We start from the raw sequence: 16,942 nt of genomic DNA, 5'->3' as shown, positions 1-16,942 counted from the left end.
CTACAGCAGTCCATGTTTCTTTCAGAATACACAAAAATGCCATTATGATTATTAAACCCTATACTGAATAAATGATAATGTGACATCTGCAAGTACATATTCCTCTGTCTTAAAAGAAAATAATGCAGAACAGCTAGAACTGACAAGCGGAGTAAGTGATCATGATAATTCTGAAGTAAACATATTAAAAACAGCTTGCAACGCAAAATTCCTTTGTGTAAATATAAAGTCCTTAAAAAATAAACTTCCGGAACTCCAATACTGGCTGGAAGAGGTAAATTGTAGTTGTTGTTGTTGTTGTTGTGGTCTTCAGTCCTGAGACTGGTTTGATGCAGCTCTCCATGCTACTCTATCCTGTGCAAGCTTCTTCATCTCCCAGTACCTACTGCAACCTACATCCTTCTGAATCTGCTTAGTGTATTCATCTCTTGGTCTCCCTCTACGATTTTTACCCTCCACGTTGCCCTCCAATACTAAGTTGGTGATCCCTCGATGTCTCAGAACATGTCCTACCAACTGATCCCTTCTTCTAGTCAAGTTGTGCCACAAGCTCCTCTTCTCCCCAATTCTATTCAATACCTCCTCATTAGTTACGTGATCTACCCATCTAATCTTCAGCATTCTTCTGTAGCACCACATTTCGAAAGCTATTCTCTTCTTGTCTAAACTATTTATCGTCCACATTTCACTTCCATACATGGCTACACTCCATACAAATACTTTCAGAAACGACTTCCTGACATTTAAATCTATACTCAATGTTAACAAACTTCCCTTCTTCAGAAACGCTTTCCTTGCCATTGCCAGCCTACATTTTATATCCTCTCTACTTCGACCATCATCAGTTATTTTGCTCCCCAAATAGCAAAACTCCTTTACTACTTTAAGTGTCTCATTTCCTAATCTAATTCCCTCAGCATCACCCGACTTAATTCGACTACATTCCATTATCCTCGTTTTGCTTTTGTTGATGTTCATCTTAGCATATTGTAGTATGCTTATGATAAATGAACATGGTTATCATGTAAGGAATTACAGTTAGAGTACAAAATGGCTATGAATTATTTGCAAGTTACTGCAGGACAAATATGGAACATGGTGGTGTGTCTCTCTACATTAATGAAACACTAAAACTAAATTATTAAATTATAGATGTAAGTGTACTTCATATAGAATCTAGCTTTGAAGTTGCTGCAGTACTATTACCAAAGCTGGAAATTATAAGAGTGTCTGCATATCATCCTCCCAATCGCAACGAAGAATCATTTATACAAAGTCTTCAGAAACAGTCTTGCTTCAAGTACAAAAATTGCAGAGTTTTAATGTTTGGTGACATTTCTACAGATATTAATTTTAGAAGTAGAACTGTAAGTAATTACTCAATACATTAAGGTCACTAAATTATGACTATATAAATGACAAGCCCATCTGTAATTTTCACATGAGTAGATAACAGTTTAATATAATCACACTACATATTTCTGACCATGAAGGGCTATGGCTTAGAATTCCTATGGATCATAAAACAGATATATGTCAGGAAAGAATAATCAGCCCCATAAATGAACAGAAGCTAAACAAACTAAAGTCTATATTAACATTAATAGAATGGAATGAACTACTTATACATGATATGGAAGCTAATAAGTCAACCAAAAGATTTTTAGAAATGGTAACTGAAATCTTTGAAAAACTATTCCCTAGATATCATAAGAAATATTGCAAGCATAACCCGCATTCTAAACCAGGAAGTTTAAAACACTGGTACACATCACAACTAAATACCGCAACTTAAGAATCTTGATGCTCCTGTATTATGAAAACACAGTAAAGCAGGTGGCATAATCCGTATCACTTCAGGCAGGGGGGGGGGGGGGGGGGGGGGGTTATCTTTGTAGTCTCGGATGTTATTGAATTTAGAATACATTAAAATTCAAGAGTGAGTAACACAGACATTTTTTTGTTTTCTCCAAAAAAATTCCTACCTGGAGATACAGGCCTCCAAAGATGACACTGTGAACACCATTTTCAAGATGAGAATTTTGGAAAAAATTTTAAAATGCTGTATCTCTATAACAGTTCTAGATATTTTGTTACAGTTTATTTTTATTTGAAAGATAATTGCTTTATGATTACAATGGTATCCTCCGTCTGGACATATCTGCCAAAGTTCCTCTACTGTCACCTTTTGAATTTTTTTTTTATAATTTACACATTTTTTTCCCAAAAATGTCAAGTCAATCAAGAAAAGTCAGATTTTTTTCTGTTGATTAGTACCATGTAGTACTACATTCTCTGTAAAGGAGAGCTTCCACTTTTAAGTTGGACAGGTTTTATTTTAAACAATAATTTTTTTAACTTTCAAAGGTAATGGATATCTTCACTAAAATTGTTTCTTACTAATTTCTTTGTTGCAATGTTTATTTCTATTGTCTTTGTTGCAGTTATTTCTTATCACTTTTTTGTTGCAGTTATTTCTTTTCACTTTCATTGTTGCAGATATTTCTTACACTTTGTAGTAGTTTCTCGTCAGTTTCTTTGTCGTGGTGGTTCATGGCAGGTTTCTGTGTTGTAGTTGTTCAGTGCTAATTTGTTTACTGAAGAGGCTTCTAAGAAATCTGAGACCATCCAGTGAGTTCTGTGTTTTTGTGAGGAATTTGCCAGTTGACAACTGCAGTGTGTTTTGTGAAAAGGACTGTTTAAAATGTCTTCTGACTGGAGCCACATGAGAGTGAAGTGTGCATATCCATAAAAGAATGATGTACAAGACAAACTAAAAAACAGACTTTGTTCAGGTTGGGAATAAGTGTTCTCATTTGAAGACTCTGTTTCAAAGTGAAGATGTTTCCTACGACGACTTTTTGAGTTCTAAATGTTTTGGCAGAGTAACAACAATGGTAATATCTGAACAAGGTGAAGCCTCCCAGGTGCAGATGATGCAGATTTTTCATCAATAGAGGAAGAATTATATACTCTGAAACAGTCGACTACAGAGGTCAGTGTTAGTCCTGTTAAGAAACTGTGGTCAGTGAAGTCGAGTCATAAGCTCTATGCGTCAAGAAAGCGCAGAGAAATTACTAAAGCTATGGATGAATACACTACAGCAAAACTGACCACTCTCTTCGAAGTAGAAATTCCATTTTCAGAAGAAAATAAACCAAAGCATTCTTGCACCTCTTGCCAGGAATTTTTCACAAATTTCAATTCAGCTGTTGAATATTGTGCATTGTACAGTGTAAAGGTGCAAGTTTTAATTATTATTCCAGAGACATTTGAAAACAATTTTGAACCACCTTCCATCAATATCAAAGTACGTGGTAGACAAATCGAGAAATGTGAGGTGTGAAAAGGAGACTTTGGAAGACCAGATCCCTATTATGGTCATCCAGTAGCAGCAGCTGAAGTTCAAATAGTGCAGTCATTTTATCTGGAAGATAAATGGGACTGTTCTCGCCAGAGTGCCAACAAAAAAGACACTATAACTGTAAAACAGCTGAAGGTCAAAAAGTTGTGAAAGTGAAGAAGTACACAACTTGCAGTATTAAAGAAATTCTTGCAGTTTATAAGAGCGACTATAAAACTTCACACATTGGAAGAGCACCCCCCACCTAGAGATGTCTGTTTATGTGTGTACTGCACAAATTTTGGACTTTGTGTGGCAACTTTGAAGAACTTACTGGAGCACTTGACACATGACACCTTGGTCGGGCATATGATGCCATTTAGTAGTCTGTAACATAAACCAAGAGAATTGTTTGTTTCAAGAATGTGGTGACTGCCCTGGAAATGGAGGACTGTCTTTACAGACACTTGGCCTGGAAGACGTAGCAGATAACTCTGCAGAAATTACATATGCAACAGCAGAAATTACATATGCAACATGGAAGGAAAATAAACTATTTAAGAAAACTGTTGCCTTTGACAGTTTCAGTGATGAACTTGGTAAATGGTCATTGAAAGCAGTAACACACCAGCATCTGAAGAAATTGCAACAACAACACACTGCAGAAGTGAAAGGGTGTGTACAGGCTGAAGAACTATGTTTGGTGCTTCACTGTGATTTTGCTGAGAACTGGTCTGTAATTCTCCCACAAGAAGTACAAGGGTATCATTGGAGTAATGACCAGGTTTCAATTTTTACAGGAGTGACACATTTTCAAAACAAGACCACAAGTGTTGCAGTAATAAGTGATGACACAGGACACGACTCAGCATGTGCTTTGTTAGCAATGCGCAAAATTCTTCAACTACAAACAGGGGCAGAGAAGATCACCATTATCTCTGATGGTGCTCCTTGTCGTTTTCAAAATTATTATCAGCTGTTTGAATTGAAACAGTCACTTGTGCCAACTGATGGGGTATACAGTGCTACTGGTCACAGCAAGAGGCCTTGTGATGGTGTAGGAGGCTGCTGAAGCACCATGCTACAAAATGTAATCTTCCCAGACCAAATACAGCTGTGAATAAGAATGCTTAGGATTTTATGAGAGTTTTGAAATCTTACACATCCACAGCCCTCATTCTTCTGTCCAAAGAGGAAATCAAATAATTCTGTGAGCAGAAAAAGAAGAATGGTCCAAACAAACTACTACTATGAAAGGAATTCAGAAGACACATTTTTGGACTCAGAGTAAGGGGAGAACTCATATTGCAAGCACTTTAAACAACAAGAAAGAAGAAATTTCGTTTGTTCGGCCAACACCCCAGAAACATCAGGATAATAATCAGATTCACAACTTTACAAGGGGTGTGTGTGTGTGTGTGTGTGTGTGTGTGTGTGTGTGTGACTGGTGGATTGCAGAGATTATAGACACCAGTTATGGGCTGAATGACAGCAACAATGCCATCAATACTCACTTCCTATTCACAATGTTTTGAAGATCGCAACTGCTCCAGTTCCTATTGGTTCAACAGGAAGGTATCATTGTATGTCAAAGGAAGATACTGAAGCAGTGGAACACATTTTTAATTCATTGACTGACTAATTTCTGTCCAAAACAGAGTGCACAGAAGTAGTATAAATTGAAACCTTGGGCCTTTCACATACATTTTGGAATCATTTAAAATGCTTGAAAAATGAGTCTCTTACTCATCTTTCAAATCCAAAATTATGTTAAATAAGGGTAGGTTTTGATTTTTATGAGACTGTTATGTGATAATGAAAAGGGTTTTATGTATGGCAAAAATTTCAATTGTTTATAAAACCTGTTCAACCCAAAAGTGGAAGCTCTCCTTTTCAGGCGATGTAGAATTATATGGTACTAATCAACAGAAAAATAATCAAAATTTTATGGATTGGAATTTTGGAGAAAAAAAAATCCATAAATTACAAAAAAAGTTCAGAACTCTGTAGTAAAATAATTCTGACAGATAAGCCCAAATGGAGGATTTCTTTGTAATACTGAAACAATTATCTTTCAAATAATATTTTAAAAAAACAAAATAACTAGAACTGTTCCAGAGATACAGCATTTTAAAATTTTTTCCAAACTACGCATCTTCAAAATGGCGCGTGCAGTGTCATCTTTAGAGAGCTGTATCTCGGAGCAGAAATTGTTTTGGAGAAGCAAAAAGATACGTGTTCCTTACTTAGTCCTTCATTCTAACATATGCTAAATTCAATAACACCTGAGACTAAGAAAGTAAGATTTTTTCCTAGCCTGCCTGAATTGATATGGACTATGCCAGATAGGTATAAACACAAGACCATAAACAAGCACTACATGTTTTTAGTCTTCAGTTACTTATTTTAACATTTGCTGTAAAAGTATCTTATTAGTGGCTTTTCATTAATCTCAGTCTTTGTACCTGTGTTACTGACTCAAGTGGTCTGTTGTTCATGAATATGCATATGCCGTTCATCCAAGCCTCATGCCTCAATAGTGTGTTTACATTTTGCGGCATGTAGTTGCAGCTGTAGTTCTTATAAAGCTAAGTACCGACAAAGTTATTTGTGCACTGTTATACAGTTGTTAAATTTAATAGTTTTCAGCGGTATTTCATTCTGTTTGTGGCAAAATAACAATTTAATAAACTTTTGGAAACATTCACTTGCTGTGTTTTTTTAGTTTTCTGTGTGTTGGAGTCGTTTAGTAAATTTTGTGCTTTATTTTTCAGCCACTGTTTCCTATTGTTTCTAGTGAAATATTTCAGTAAAATTTTCATTCACTGTTTTAACTTTGTTGAGTGTTCCAGTGGCCGCTTGTATTTTTAGTTTTAGCTAATTCTTTTGTGAAGTTTTGTTGATATTGGTATTAGCTATGGTGTAGTAGTATTAATACAAGTAGTAAGAAGTTTCTTTCTTAGGAGACAGAGAATTTTGAGATCTCTATTGCTACTATAAATAGTCCTACTGGTATAACTGAACTTACGTAACATATAGTTTTTTCCAGTAACTGTAAAATTTAACCATGAGTGAGAAGTGTGGGCTCTGTCATAGGTTTGTGAGTAGTGGGTTAAAGTGTGGGATTTGCTCAAAGTATTTTCATTGGGGTGGGGGGGGGGGGATGCAGTGGGGAAGACAGTGGGCAGTCTACTGAGATCCTCTCCTGGGAGTGCAGAATCTGTAGTAGAAGTAAGTTGATAGTGGAGCAGGAGCGTAAGATCTGTGCCCTTCAGGTGCAGTTACAATGCGCAAAGGAGAAACTAGGTAGGTTGAGGGGCGTGAAGGGTGGTGGGGAATGGGAACTGGCAGTTGGCAAGAAGGCAGCTAGGAGGAGGAGGTATACTTTGCGTATATGCAATAGATTTCACCAACTGTCAGAGTTGAGTGGAGAGGAGCCTCTTGTAGCTGTAGATGTAGGGAACATGCAGCAGTCCTCAGCAGTTAGGAGTCCTAGGTCAGTTGCAAAGCCTAACAGAAACAAGAAGGTTCTGCTGCTAGGTAGTTCGCACAGTAGATATGTGGGACAGTAGTTGCAGAAAGTGTTGGGGAGTGAGTACCAGGTCACCAGCATTATGAAGCCTACTGCAATGTTGGCTCAGGTAACTGACAGCATAGGGGAGTTATGTAGGAATTTACGAAGGAAGATCAAGTAGTGATAGTGGGTTGAGCAGGGACAGGGAATATGATGTAGGTGGTGACGTGGTAAAGATTGCTACTCAAACTGGTGGTACTAATGTGCATTTCGTGCAATTGTTTTAGCGTCATGATTGGCCTCATCTTAATGCAGCTGTTAGGCACGTTAACATGGGACTGGATAGGGCACTGATAGCAGAGTAGATTGGGTTTCACTCGGCATGGAATGCACCTCAATATATATTCGAAGGGGAGGCTGGCAAAGCTTATAGGTGACAGTGTAGTGGGTGGTGGTAGGATCATTCATGGAAAAATTCCTCTAGTAATTGGTGTTAGAGCTGCACCTTTTTTAGACTGAAGTTAGCTGATATGTATACTTGCTAAAAGGAAGTCCCTCTAATAGAGTGCTCACCTTCAGAGGATATCATGTTTCCAAGTAGAGAAGGAATTAGCATATTTCATCAAAATATAAGAGGTATTAGAAATAAAGTTAGTGAACTGCTTATAGATGTTAGCTCTGAAATTATTTGTATGTCACAGCACCACTTAAATAATTTGATGATTCAGAGGCTTCCTTCATGAGGATACAGATTAGTTGACTGTTTTTGACGTTCTTTGCGGGGTGGGGGAGTCGCTATGTAAGTAAAAAACAGTATTCCATTTGAGTCCATAGACGTATCACGACACTGCACTGAACAGATAGTTCAATGTTGTGCAGGGGCAGTTGAATTTAGTGAAACTAAACTTCTAATTGTTGTTGTTTGTAGGTCCCCTAACTCTGACTTGAGAGCATTTCTGCTCATGATAGAGAGGATTCCTGATTCACTTTGTAGGAAGTACCAGAAATATAAATTTTGTATATGATGGTGCAAGAAAAAGGGTGTTGGTAGATCTAAATTCGTATGATCTGATTCAGACTGTGTTTTTTCCAACTATGGTGCAGGGGAACAGTAGCACAACCATAGACAATATTTTTATTCATTCTTCATTACTAGATGGGCATTCTGTTAGTAAAAGGGTGAATGGCCTTTCAGACCATGATGCACAAATTTTAACACTAAAAGGCTTTTGTACTCAAACAAATGTAACATGTAACTACAAACTATGTAGGAAAGTTAATCCAACAGCAATAGAGTGTCTTTTTATACCTTGTCAAGGAACAAGAGTGGCAGGATGTTTACAGTGCTGATAACATAGATGACAAATATAATGTTTTGCTTAACACATTTCTCATGCTCTTTGAGAGTTGCTTTCCATTAGAACGTTCTCAACGGAGTACAAGTAGTAATAGGTAGCCCTAGTGGCTGGACAGTGGGATAAGGATATCATGTAGAACAAAGCAGGAATTATATCAAAATGTTACAAGTAGTCTCAATCAAGCTACAGTATCCCATTACAAACAGTATTGTGAGGTGCTTAAAAATGTTATTAGGAAGGAAAGAGCATGTGGTATGCAAATAGAATAGCTAATTCACAGGATAAAATTAAAACCATGTCATCAGCTGTGAAGGAAGTGCCTGGTCAGCAGCACAAGGTCAACGATATAAAGTGGAAATACGGAAGCGTCCGATCCCACCCGTCTGCTTTGACCCATGACGTCACAAATATGGCGGAAACAAAAACAAACACACACACTTTCCACAAGAAGCCTAATGACACTAACGGGACAAGCGCGGGAAATGGGGTGTTTTGGGTGGGGGGCAAACTAAATATAAACAAATTTAGACGCCTTGCGTAGCTACAAAGTGTAAGTGAAGACAGCCATGCATGAATACCCACCCACCTCCCCTGGGGTCGTAACCCCTGCAACCCATAGAAGATAAAGATGCCTCTGTAGCTGATTAGTGTTTTTTGTCTTTTTAAAAAAAAATCTCACGGGATAGAACGAACAGATCAGAAAGATAAATATAATAAACTAAAACAGAAATTCGAGGAAACAGATAATTAAAATAAGTAATAAGTGTTTTTAAATTTAAAAAAATCTCACGAGATAGAACGAACAGATCAGAAAAGTAAATAAAATAAGATAAAACAGAACTGGAGACAGCCACACTCAAACCAAACTCCGCGCCGTCATGACGTCACACACGACAACACCCTTACGTCACGGGTCAAAGCCGACGTGTTGGATCGGACGCTTCTGTCGACCCTATAAAGTTAGTTTGTAGTAAAAATATTTCTGTTACTGATAAGTCAGATAAATGTACAGTATTCAACAATCATTTTCTTAGCATTGCTGGTGAATTAAATAAAAACTTAGTTTCTACATAGAATCATATAACTCTCTTGGAAAATGCCTTTCTGAGACTGATGTCTGAAATACTCCTCTGTGATACTGACAAGGGGGATACTGAGGCAATAATTAAATCACTAAAGACTAAGGGCTCTCATGGATATGATGGAGTACCTAGCAAAATATTAAAGTATTGTGCTGCACATGTTAGCTCTGTATTTAGCCATACTTGTAATTTTTCCTTTAGGAATGGTCAGTTTCCTGAACGATTAAAGTACTCAGTAGTGAAACCTCTTTATAAAAAGGGAGAAAGGGATTATGTAAACAATTTTAGACCTATTTATATTCCATCAATGTTTGCTAAAGTTATTGACAACACTGTGTATGTAAGGATAATTTATCATTTTATATCACAATTTGCTATCCAATGTACAGTTCGGCTTTAGAAGACGTTTAACAATTGAAAATGCTATATTCTCTTTTCTCTGTGAGGCACTGGATGGGTTAAACAAAAGGTTTCGAATGCTAGGCATGTTCTTTAATTTAACTAAGGCGCTTGACTGTGTTGAACAGAAAATATTGCCCCTGAAGTTGGACCATTACGGAATACAGGGAGTAGCTCACAATTTGTTCACCTCTTGATTCAGCAACAGACAGCAAAGGGTCATTATTCACAATGTTGAGAATGGCTGTGGTGTCGGGTCTGCGTGGGGTACCGTCAAGTGGGAGGTGCCCCAGGAATCAGTGTTGGGGCCACTCCTGTTCCTTATTTATATAAATGATATGCCCTCTAGTATTACGGGTAACTCTGAAATATTTCTGTTTGCTGATGACACCACCTTGGTAGTAAAGGATGTTGTGAGCAACATTGGCTCTGTTTCAAATAATGCAGTTCTGTCATTTCTTGTTAACAATATTAGCTTATTCCCAAGAATATGCAGCTTTCACTCGGTTAATACATGGCAAAAATCAAACCTGCATTTGGATCCAACATCCTTCACTCTTGTGCAGAAAGGTGTGCAGTATACTGCTGCATCCATAATAAGCTACCACAAGAATTCAAAATCTCAGCAAAATTCCACGCACTTTCACATCGAAACTGAAGAGTTTCCTCATGGTTCACTCCTTGTATTCTGTTGAGGACTTCCTTGAAAAATTAAGCTGATTCTTATGTTATATGGTTGATTGTGTTTACTTAAACTTATGGCTTGACTCTTTTTGGGTTCATAAACATTTTATTTTATGTTATTGCTTTTATGTTGTAATTTCATGTACTGACGCATTCCATGACCTTGGAGATTTGCTCCTCAATTTGGTCCTAAAGAACTTGACATGCAAATAAAATAAAATAAATATCTACAGTCAAGACAGCACTATACAAGAGACAGCTCTATGCAAGGCCAGTGATGGATATGTTCTTAACTTTTTAAATAACGTAAACCAGCATGGAAAAGCATCAAAGCTGAAATAAATTGACAAAAGATAGATTACAGTATCCAGTTCCTCCTGATATACCAAATAAATTCTTTGCAGAGTCTAAAGTAGACACCAACATTAAGGTTGACGTGAGCAAGACTGAATACTGCAGCCATTACCCAATAAATCATCTGAATGTTTTAAATGGAGTCACGTAACTTGCCGACGTGTCAGTGAAGCAATAACTAATTCAGTAATTCCTGAACTGAAGACCATATTGCTTTTCTAATTTTTCATAATCAAGCGAGTCGATAAGTTAGGTAGTGCAGCAATTACCAACTCATTTCACTAATCCGAATTATTTATAAAATAACAGCATTGTACACACCATCAGATGAACCAATATTTTGAATATAATAACCTAATCTGCCCTGCACAGTATGGCTTTCAATCCACCTACTCTACTCCGAAAGCAATTGACAGGACCATAACAAAGGTATAAGACTGCTGCGTCAATGCGTTGAGGGACACTACTGGATTTAACAAAAACCTCTGACACATTGCCCCACACTATTCAAATAAGAAGGCAATAGTGCTATGGAATAGGGTAGGAAGCCCTCCTGCAGTTATACCTAAGCAATAGAAGAGATCATTTACTGTGTGTGAGAATAACAAAAAATCAATATCCTTTACCCATTAAAAAAGGAGTGCCGCAGGACTCCGTTTTTGGCTCTTTTCTGTTATCTATATAAATAAATGGTCTGCCTTACATACTGCCCTGTGATGCTCTACTACATGCAGATGACACCACATTAATTGCTCAGATGAGTTACAATTGGAAGTAGCAATGACAATAAACACTTGTACCTCCCGATTTCAAGTTAATGCATTGCACATAAACAGTAGCAGAACATAAAACATTGTATTTAATCTGAATGCCCCCCAAGAAAGAAAATAAATCAGTGAAACTTCTTGGATTCCATACTGATCAACTTCTAAGCTGGGTTACACAAACAGATAGCTTATGCTCCAGACTTGCACGTGCGAGTTAAATACTGTATAAGCTGAGAGGCTGTATAAGTGGAACTCTGCTGTTGTGGGCATACTTTGCTTTTTTTCAGTTCCCACCTGTCATATGGAATTTTGCTATGGGGACACTCACCTGGATCTGAAATTGTCCTTAAATGCCAAGAAAGGCCATCACACATTGTGGGAGTTACACTATGAGAGTCATCTACATGATTACTCTGCTATTCACAATAAAGTGCCTGGCAGAGGATTCAAAGAACCATCTTCAAGCTGTCTCTCTACCATTCCACTCTCGAACGGCGCATGGGAAAAACGAGCACTTAAATTTTTCTGTGCAAGCCCTGAATTCTCTTATTTTATCATGATGATTATTTCTCCCTATGTACATGGACGCCAACAGAACGTTTTCGCAATCAGAGGCGAAAACTGGTGATTGGAATTTCACGAAAAGATCCTGTCGCAACAAAAAACACTTTTGTTTTAATGATTGCCACTCCAATTCACTTATCATGTCTGTGGCACTATCTCCTGTATTTCGCGATAATACAAAACAAGCTGCCCTTCTTTGTACTTTTTCGATTTCGTCCGTTAGTCCCACCTGATGCAGATCCCACACTGCACAACAGTGATGTAAGCAGTCTCTTTAGTAGACCTGTTGCACCTTCTAAGTGTTCTGCCAATGAATCACAGTCTTTGGTTTGCTCTACCCACGACATTATCTATGTGATCGTTCCAATTTAGGTTATTTGTAATTGTAATCTCTAAGTATTTAACATAGGCTAGTTGAATTCACAGCTTTCAGATTTGTGTCACTTACTGCGTAATCGAAATTTAGTGGATTTCTTTTAGTACTCATGTGAATAACTTCACACTTTTCTTTATTCAGGGTCAACAGCCACTTTTCGCACCATGCAGATATCTTACCAAAATCATTTTGCAATTTGTTTTGATCATCTGACAACTTTACAAGATGATAAATGACAGCATCATCTGCAAACAATCTCAGACAGCTATCAATATTGTCTCCTATATCATTAATATAGATCAGGAACAATAGAGGGCCTATAACACTTCCTTGGGGAACGTCAGATATTACTTCTGTTTTACCTGATGCCTTTCCGTCTACTACACATTACTTTAAGGAAATGAATATTATGACATTACCTAGTTTATAAATTTATAATTACCTAGTATACACCAAAGAAGACATAAATACTCTTGACCTTAGGATGTCAATAAACCATTATAAAACTAGGCACAGACACGCAACTGACAAGCAACATGCCAGATTAGCAGAGGTCTACAAGAGCTATAAATATCTTGGTCTCAAACATTTTAACAAACTACCTAAAAATGCACATTCAGTGCTCCTGAATATATTTAACAGTGTAATAATGGAGTGGATAAAAAGTAAGCATTCTATACAGTGAAGGAATTTCAAGAATGTACAATAGATGACAAGATACAATACAGTTTTGAGATGGGAGTACACAAAACTATAAACCATAATATTTTATTAAGCTAACAGGGTGATATATTGATTTACTTTGTTATATTGTATAAGGCAATACAGATGAAAACTTTGTGATCATTATAATTATTTACAAATTATTTAGGTATAAAAAGATATTAATGTAATATACTGATTCATTGTGGCATACTGTATTAGGTTTGAAAGAAATTGATCAGTTTGTATAACAATTTACATTCCTAACAAAGTTAGCCAAGTAAAAGCCTACTTCAGACATAATTAGGGAAGCGACGAAGATTGAGTTTAACGTCCCATCAACATTGATTTAATTAGAGATCGAGCAAAAGCTCAGAATCTGCCAAGGAGGTGGAAAGAAATCAGACATGCCTTTCAAAGGAACCATCCTGGAATTTGCCTGGACAGATTTAGGGAAATCTTGGGAAACCTACATCTGGATGGCCAGAAGTTTGTTTAAACCGTCACCTTGCTGAATGAGAACCCAGTATAATTAGGTAAGGATCCTTGTAAAATCACTGTAATTTGAAATTCTCAGTGTATATGAATTTTATACGACAACACTGATTGCACGTAAACACGTTGAAAGATGAATAAATGTTCTATTTCACAAGCTAGACAGCCACACAAATTTTTATCTAAAAATGCATCATGCATCTATATGATAGACATAATAATATATATTTTTTTAAAAAAATGCAATGTGATGTTAGTAGTATGAGGAAAAATTGTGACACAGAGGACCTACCATTACAATACAATAAAATGAAACTAGGATGTTAACTCAACCAAAACATGTTTGTGTCAGAAAGGTTCATACTAACCAATATAGAAATAAAATTGTTTAACAAATTACTACAAAGCATAAAATCTATACGACCTAAATAACAGTGTATTTGAATCATGTATAGGAAAAACCTACAGTATCACTGTTTCTAATCAATGAGTGAAAGTGAATGTTTGCAAACATGAACATTCTTCCTTCTTATCACTAGTTTACGTTGAATGTCCGACTTCGTCTAGTACATCGTACTGCATATGATCAAATGGGCAGCTGGAACGCCTGACAAGAAAGAGGTGACTTTTAAGGCTGATTAAAAATTAATTACATTTAGTAATGTAAGCCATTATTGTTTGAATGTATGCGATTTCTGTAAAGTTATTACTTATCTTACCGTTTCTTCCGCTACTTGACATTTTACAGGTGGTAAATCCTTGGTGCTTTTGATCGACGCCTTTGGTACTGTTTGAGCTGTTTTACGGATTTCATTTGCCAAGCATAAGGTTGTGTACAATTCTGGGACGGCATATTTATGCGGAGGTTCGCCTAGGTCACTAGTTTTACTGCTTCTTGTTGAATACAAACTATGGACATCGACACATTGGGATAGTCCCTTATGTCGGCTGACTGATACTGGTTGCTCGACATTTCTAACTAACGATTTTTTCGCCTGAGATTTCTTGGGCGATTTTTTAATTGCTCCAGTTCTTGAGCTACAGCTATGCCGTGATACGGAGTTTGATCTAACGGGTATCCGAGATGGAACTGACACTTGTGTATTAAGTTTGTCATCTTTGAAAGTCACACGCTTCTCACTTTTTGCGCCAAGCTCCTTATTTGATGCCATAACTACAACAAAAATGTCATTTACAAAAACGTTACTTGCTGTACTAGTATTTTAAACACACTGGCGTAAAAGAACAACAAGAAGCCAAGAACTCATCTTCCACTGTTCCCGCGAAAACAAAATACAAACAGTAAACATACACCGCAGTGAATAATTATGGAGATGAAAATGTGTCGATCAAAACCTTCGAGTTTCGACCATAAATATATGGTCGAAGATCAGAACGAAGTACACAACTACTATACAACTGGTATTTAATTGAACCTGAATGCCTAAATTATTCTACAAATATTGTTTTGCAACATATGTACTGACAGAGATGGAGGTAAAAAAAATTTTACGTCCGTAGTAACAGAAGACATTTTGTTCAATAGCCAAGAGAAGTTAGCAAGAAAATAATGTTCGGAAACAGCCCCGTCAACAAAAACAGTTTAAAAACTGGCTCAATGCACTATGGGACTCAACATCTGAGGCCACCTGTCCCCCTAGACGTAGAACTTCTTACACCTAACTAACTTTAGGACATCACACACATCCATGCCCGAGGCAGGATTCGAACGTGGGACCGCAGCAGCCGTGTGGTTCTGGACTGATGCGCCTAGAACCGCTCTACCATATCAGCCGGCTCCCTGTCAACACATTTATACTAAGACTGTTTGTCGGTGAACACGCTAAGTTCCAAAACTACTACCACAAAAGTAAAAAATAAACTTCCATTTCATGTTAAATGATTCATTGGAGATATGACTAAATTTAATAGACAGCTGTAACTTTATCTTTCGAATAGTTCTTTCGGGATATTCCATATAAAGTGGGCAGACTTATAAGTTTTATAACTTAAAAATTTGGTACTTTTTATATATTGTTTGATATGACTGGACTTTTTACTGTATGGCAACAATGTTTGTTGCTCATTATTGCTTTCCCTCCATAATTTCTAGCCATTTTTATTTTTCATGTAATGGCGCAGTGTGAGTTATTGGAGATTTTGGGCCACGATGTCAACTAATTGGCAGGTAAGAATTAGCATATCGTTATTTACATTACTGTTATATACCTTCTTGTATTGCGTAAACGGTATAAAACTGAAGTAGGTGAATTCCAGGTTAGGATAAATAACATAATACAACAGCATGAACTTTCATGTAACACGAGTCACTTTCATGTAATTAAGTTTTTATATTAAGAGGAATGTTAGAGCTAACTTCATCTTGTTTAGTTATTTACTTCTTTGTGTGAATGTGTAAATAATATCAGTATTAAAAATTTGCCAATTTTAACCAATATTGTAAAAACAGAAAATTAAATGTGTAACGTGAGCCACGTTATCTGAGTCAGAGTTATATTTTTTAAGGTTACAGGAACAGGATGCTCATAACAGCAGCAGAAAGACAAATAATGAGATGGAAAAGTTAAAGAGTGAGGAAAAATATGAAAAATTGAAGAGGATGCATCTGGAAGAAGCTAGAAAAAGTCAAAAGAAGCATAAACTAAAGTTTCTGCATTTGTGTGCACATAAACAATGACTGACTTGAAGAAAGAAGAGCTGAAACTAGCGAGAGAGTTAGAAAACATAGTGTCTCTGTATACGTCACATGGTGCTCTAGGCAAAGCCATCTTCGCCATGATGTAAAGTCGTAGTTGTTCGTGAGCTATTCAGTGACTTGTGTGGAAATTCATCCATTGGAAAGTCTGAAAGACCCAGTCATGGCAGTTGTTACAAAATAGAGAAGAGACCTTAGTTCTGAAACTAAAGACTTGTAACTTGTTTCATCTGTCGTGACGTCAGTTGCCAGTCACCAGGCAGGGAGGACACAAAAGTGATTAGAGAAAATAATGAGGAAAAAGTCAGTTCACATTCATCACTTAATCATATCTATCATGGAAACATATGACGCATCCAAACAGAAAGACCTTGAAGTTCAAATTGTGAAATCTTAAGTTTGCAAAAGTACGGCCACCACATGTTCAATTACGCAGCAAACTACCTCATAACATATGTTAGTGTAAATATCACGAAAATTTCATAAATGGTGTCAGCAGCCTTCATAGCAAACATGATATAACAGTCCAGCTTACAGCAACAAATTTACATCATCCATCAAATGCCAGCCACCCAGAGAGCTTTGCTG

At 36.9% G+C, this 16,942-nt stretch overlaps 1 protein-coding gene across 2 annotated transcripts in view; it reads right to left on the bottom strand.

Annotated features, from left to right (window-relative positions):
• The window catches only part of LOC124777403, a 40,530-nt gene extending 25,591 nt beyond the window's left edge, over nucleotides 1-14,939 (bottom strand). For both annotated transcript variants that reach the window (XM_047252799.1, XM_047252798.1), the window contains exon 1: nucleotides 14,358-14,939. In XM_047252799.1, the coding sequence (XP_047108755.1) occupies nucleotides 14,358-14,810 (453 nt within the window). In that variant the 5' untranslated portion in view covers nucleotides 14,811-14,939. The remainder of the gene's footprint in view (nucleotides 1-14,357) is intronic.
• Between the last annotated feature and the right edge of the window lie 2,003 nt (nucleotides 14,940-16,942).

The sequence above is a fragment of the Schistocerca piceifrons genome, chromosome 2 (assembly GCF_021461385.2).
Source record: "Schistocerca piceifrons isolate TAMUIC-IGC-003096 chromosome 2, iqSchPice1.1, whole genome shotgun sequence".
NCBI classification, from domain to species: domain Eukaryota; kingdom Metazoa; phylum Arthropoda; class Insecta; order Orthoptera; family Acrididae; genus Schistocerca; species Schistocerca piceifrons.
Note: the sequence above shows the minus strand (reverse complement) of the source record. Positions and strands in the feature narration are given on the sequence as shown.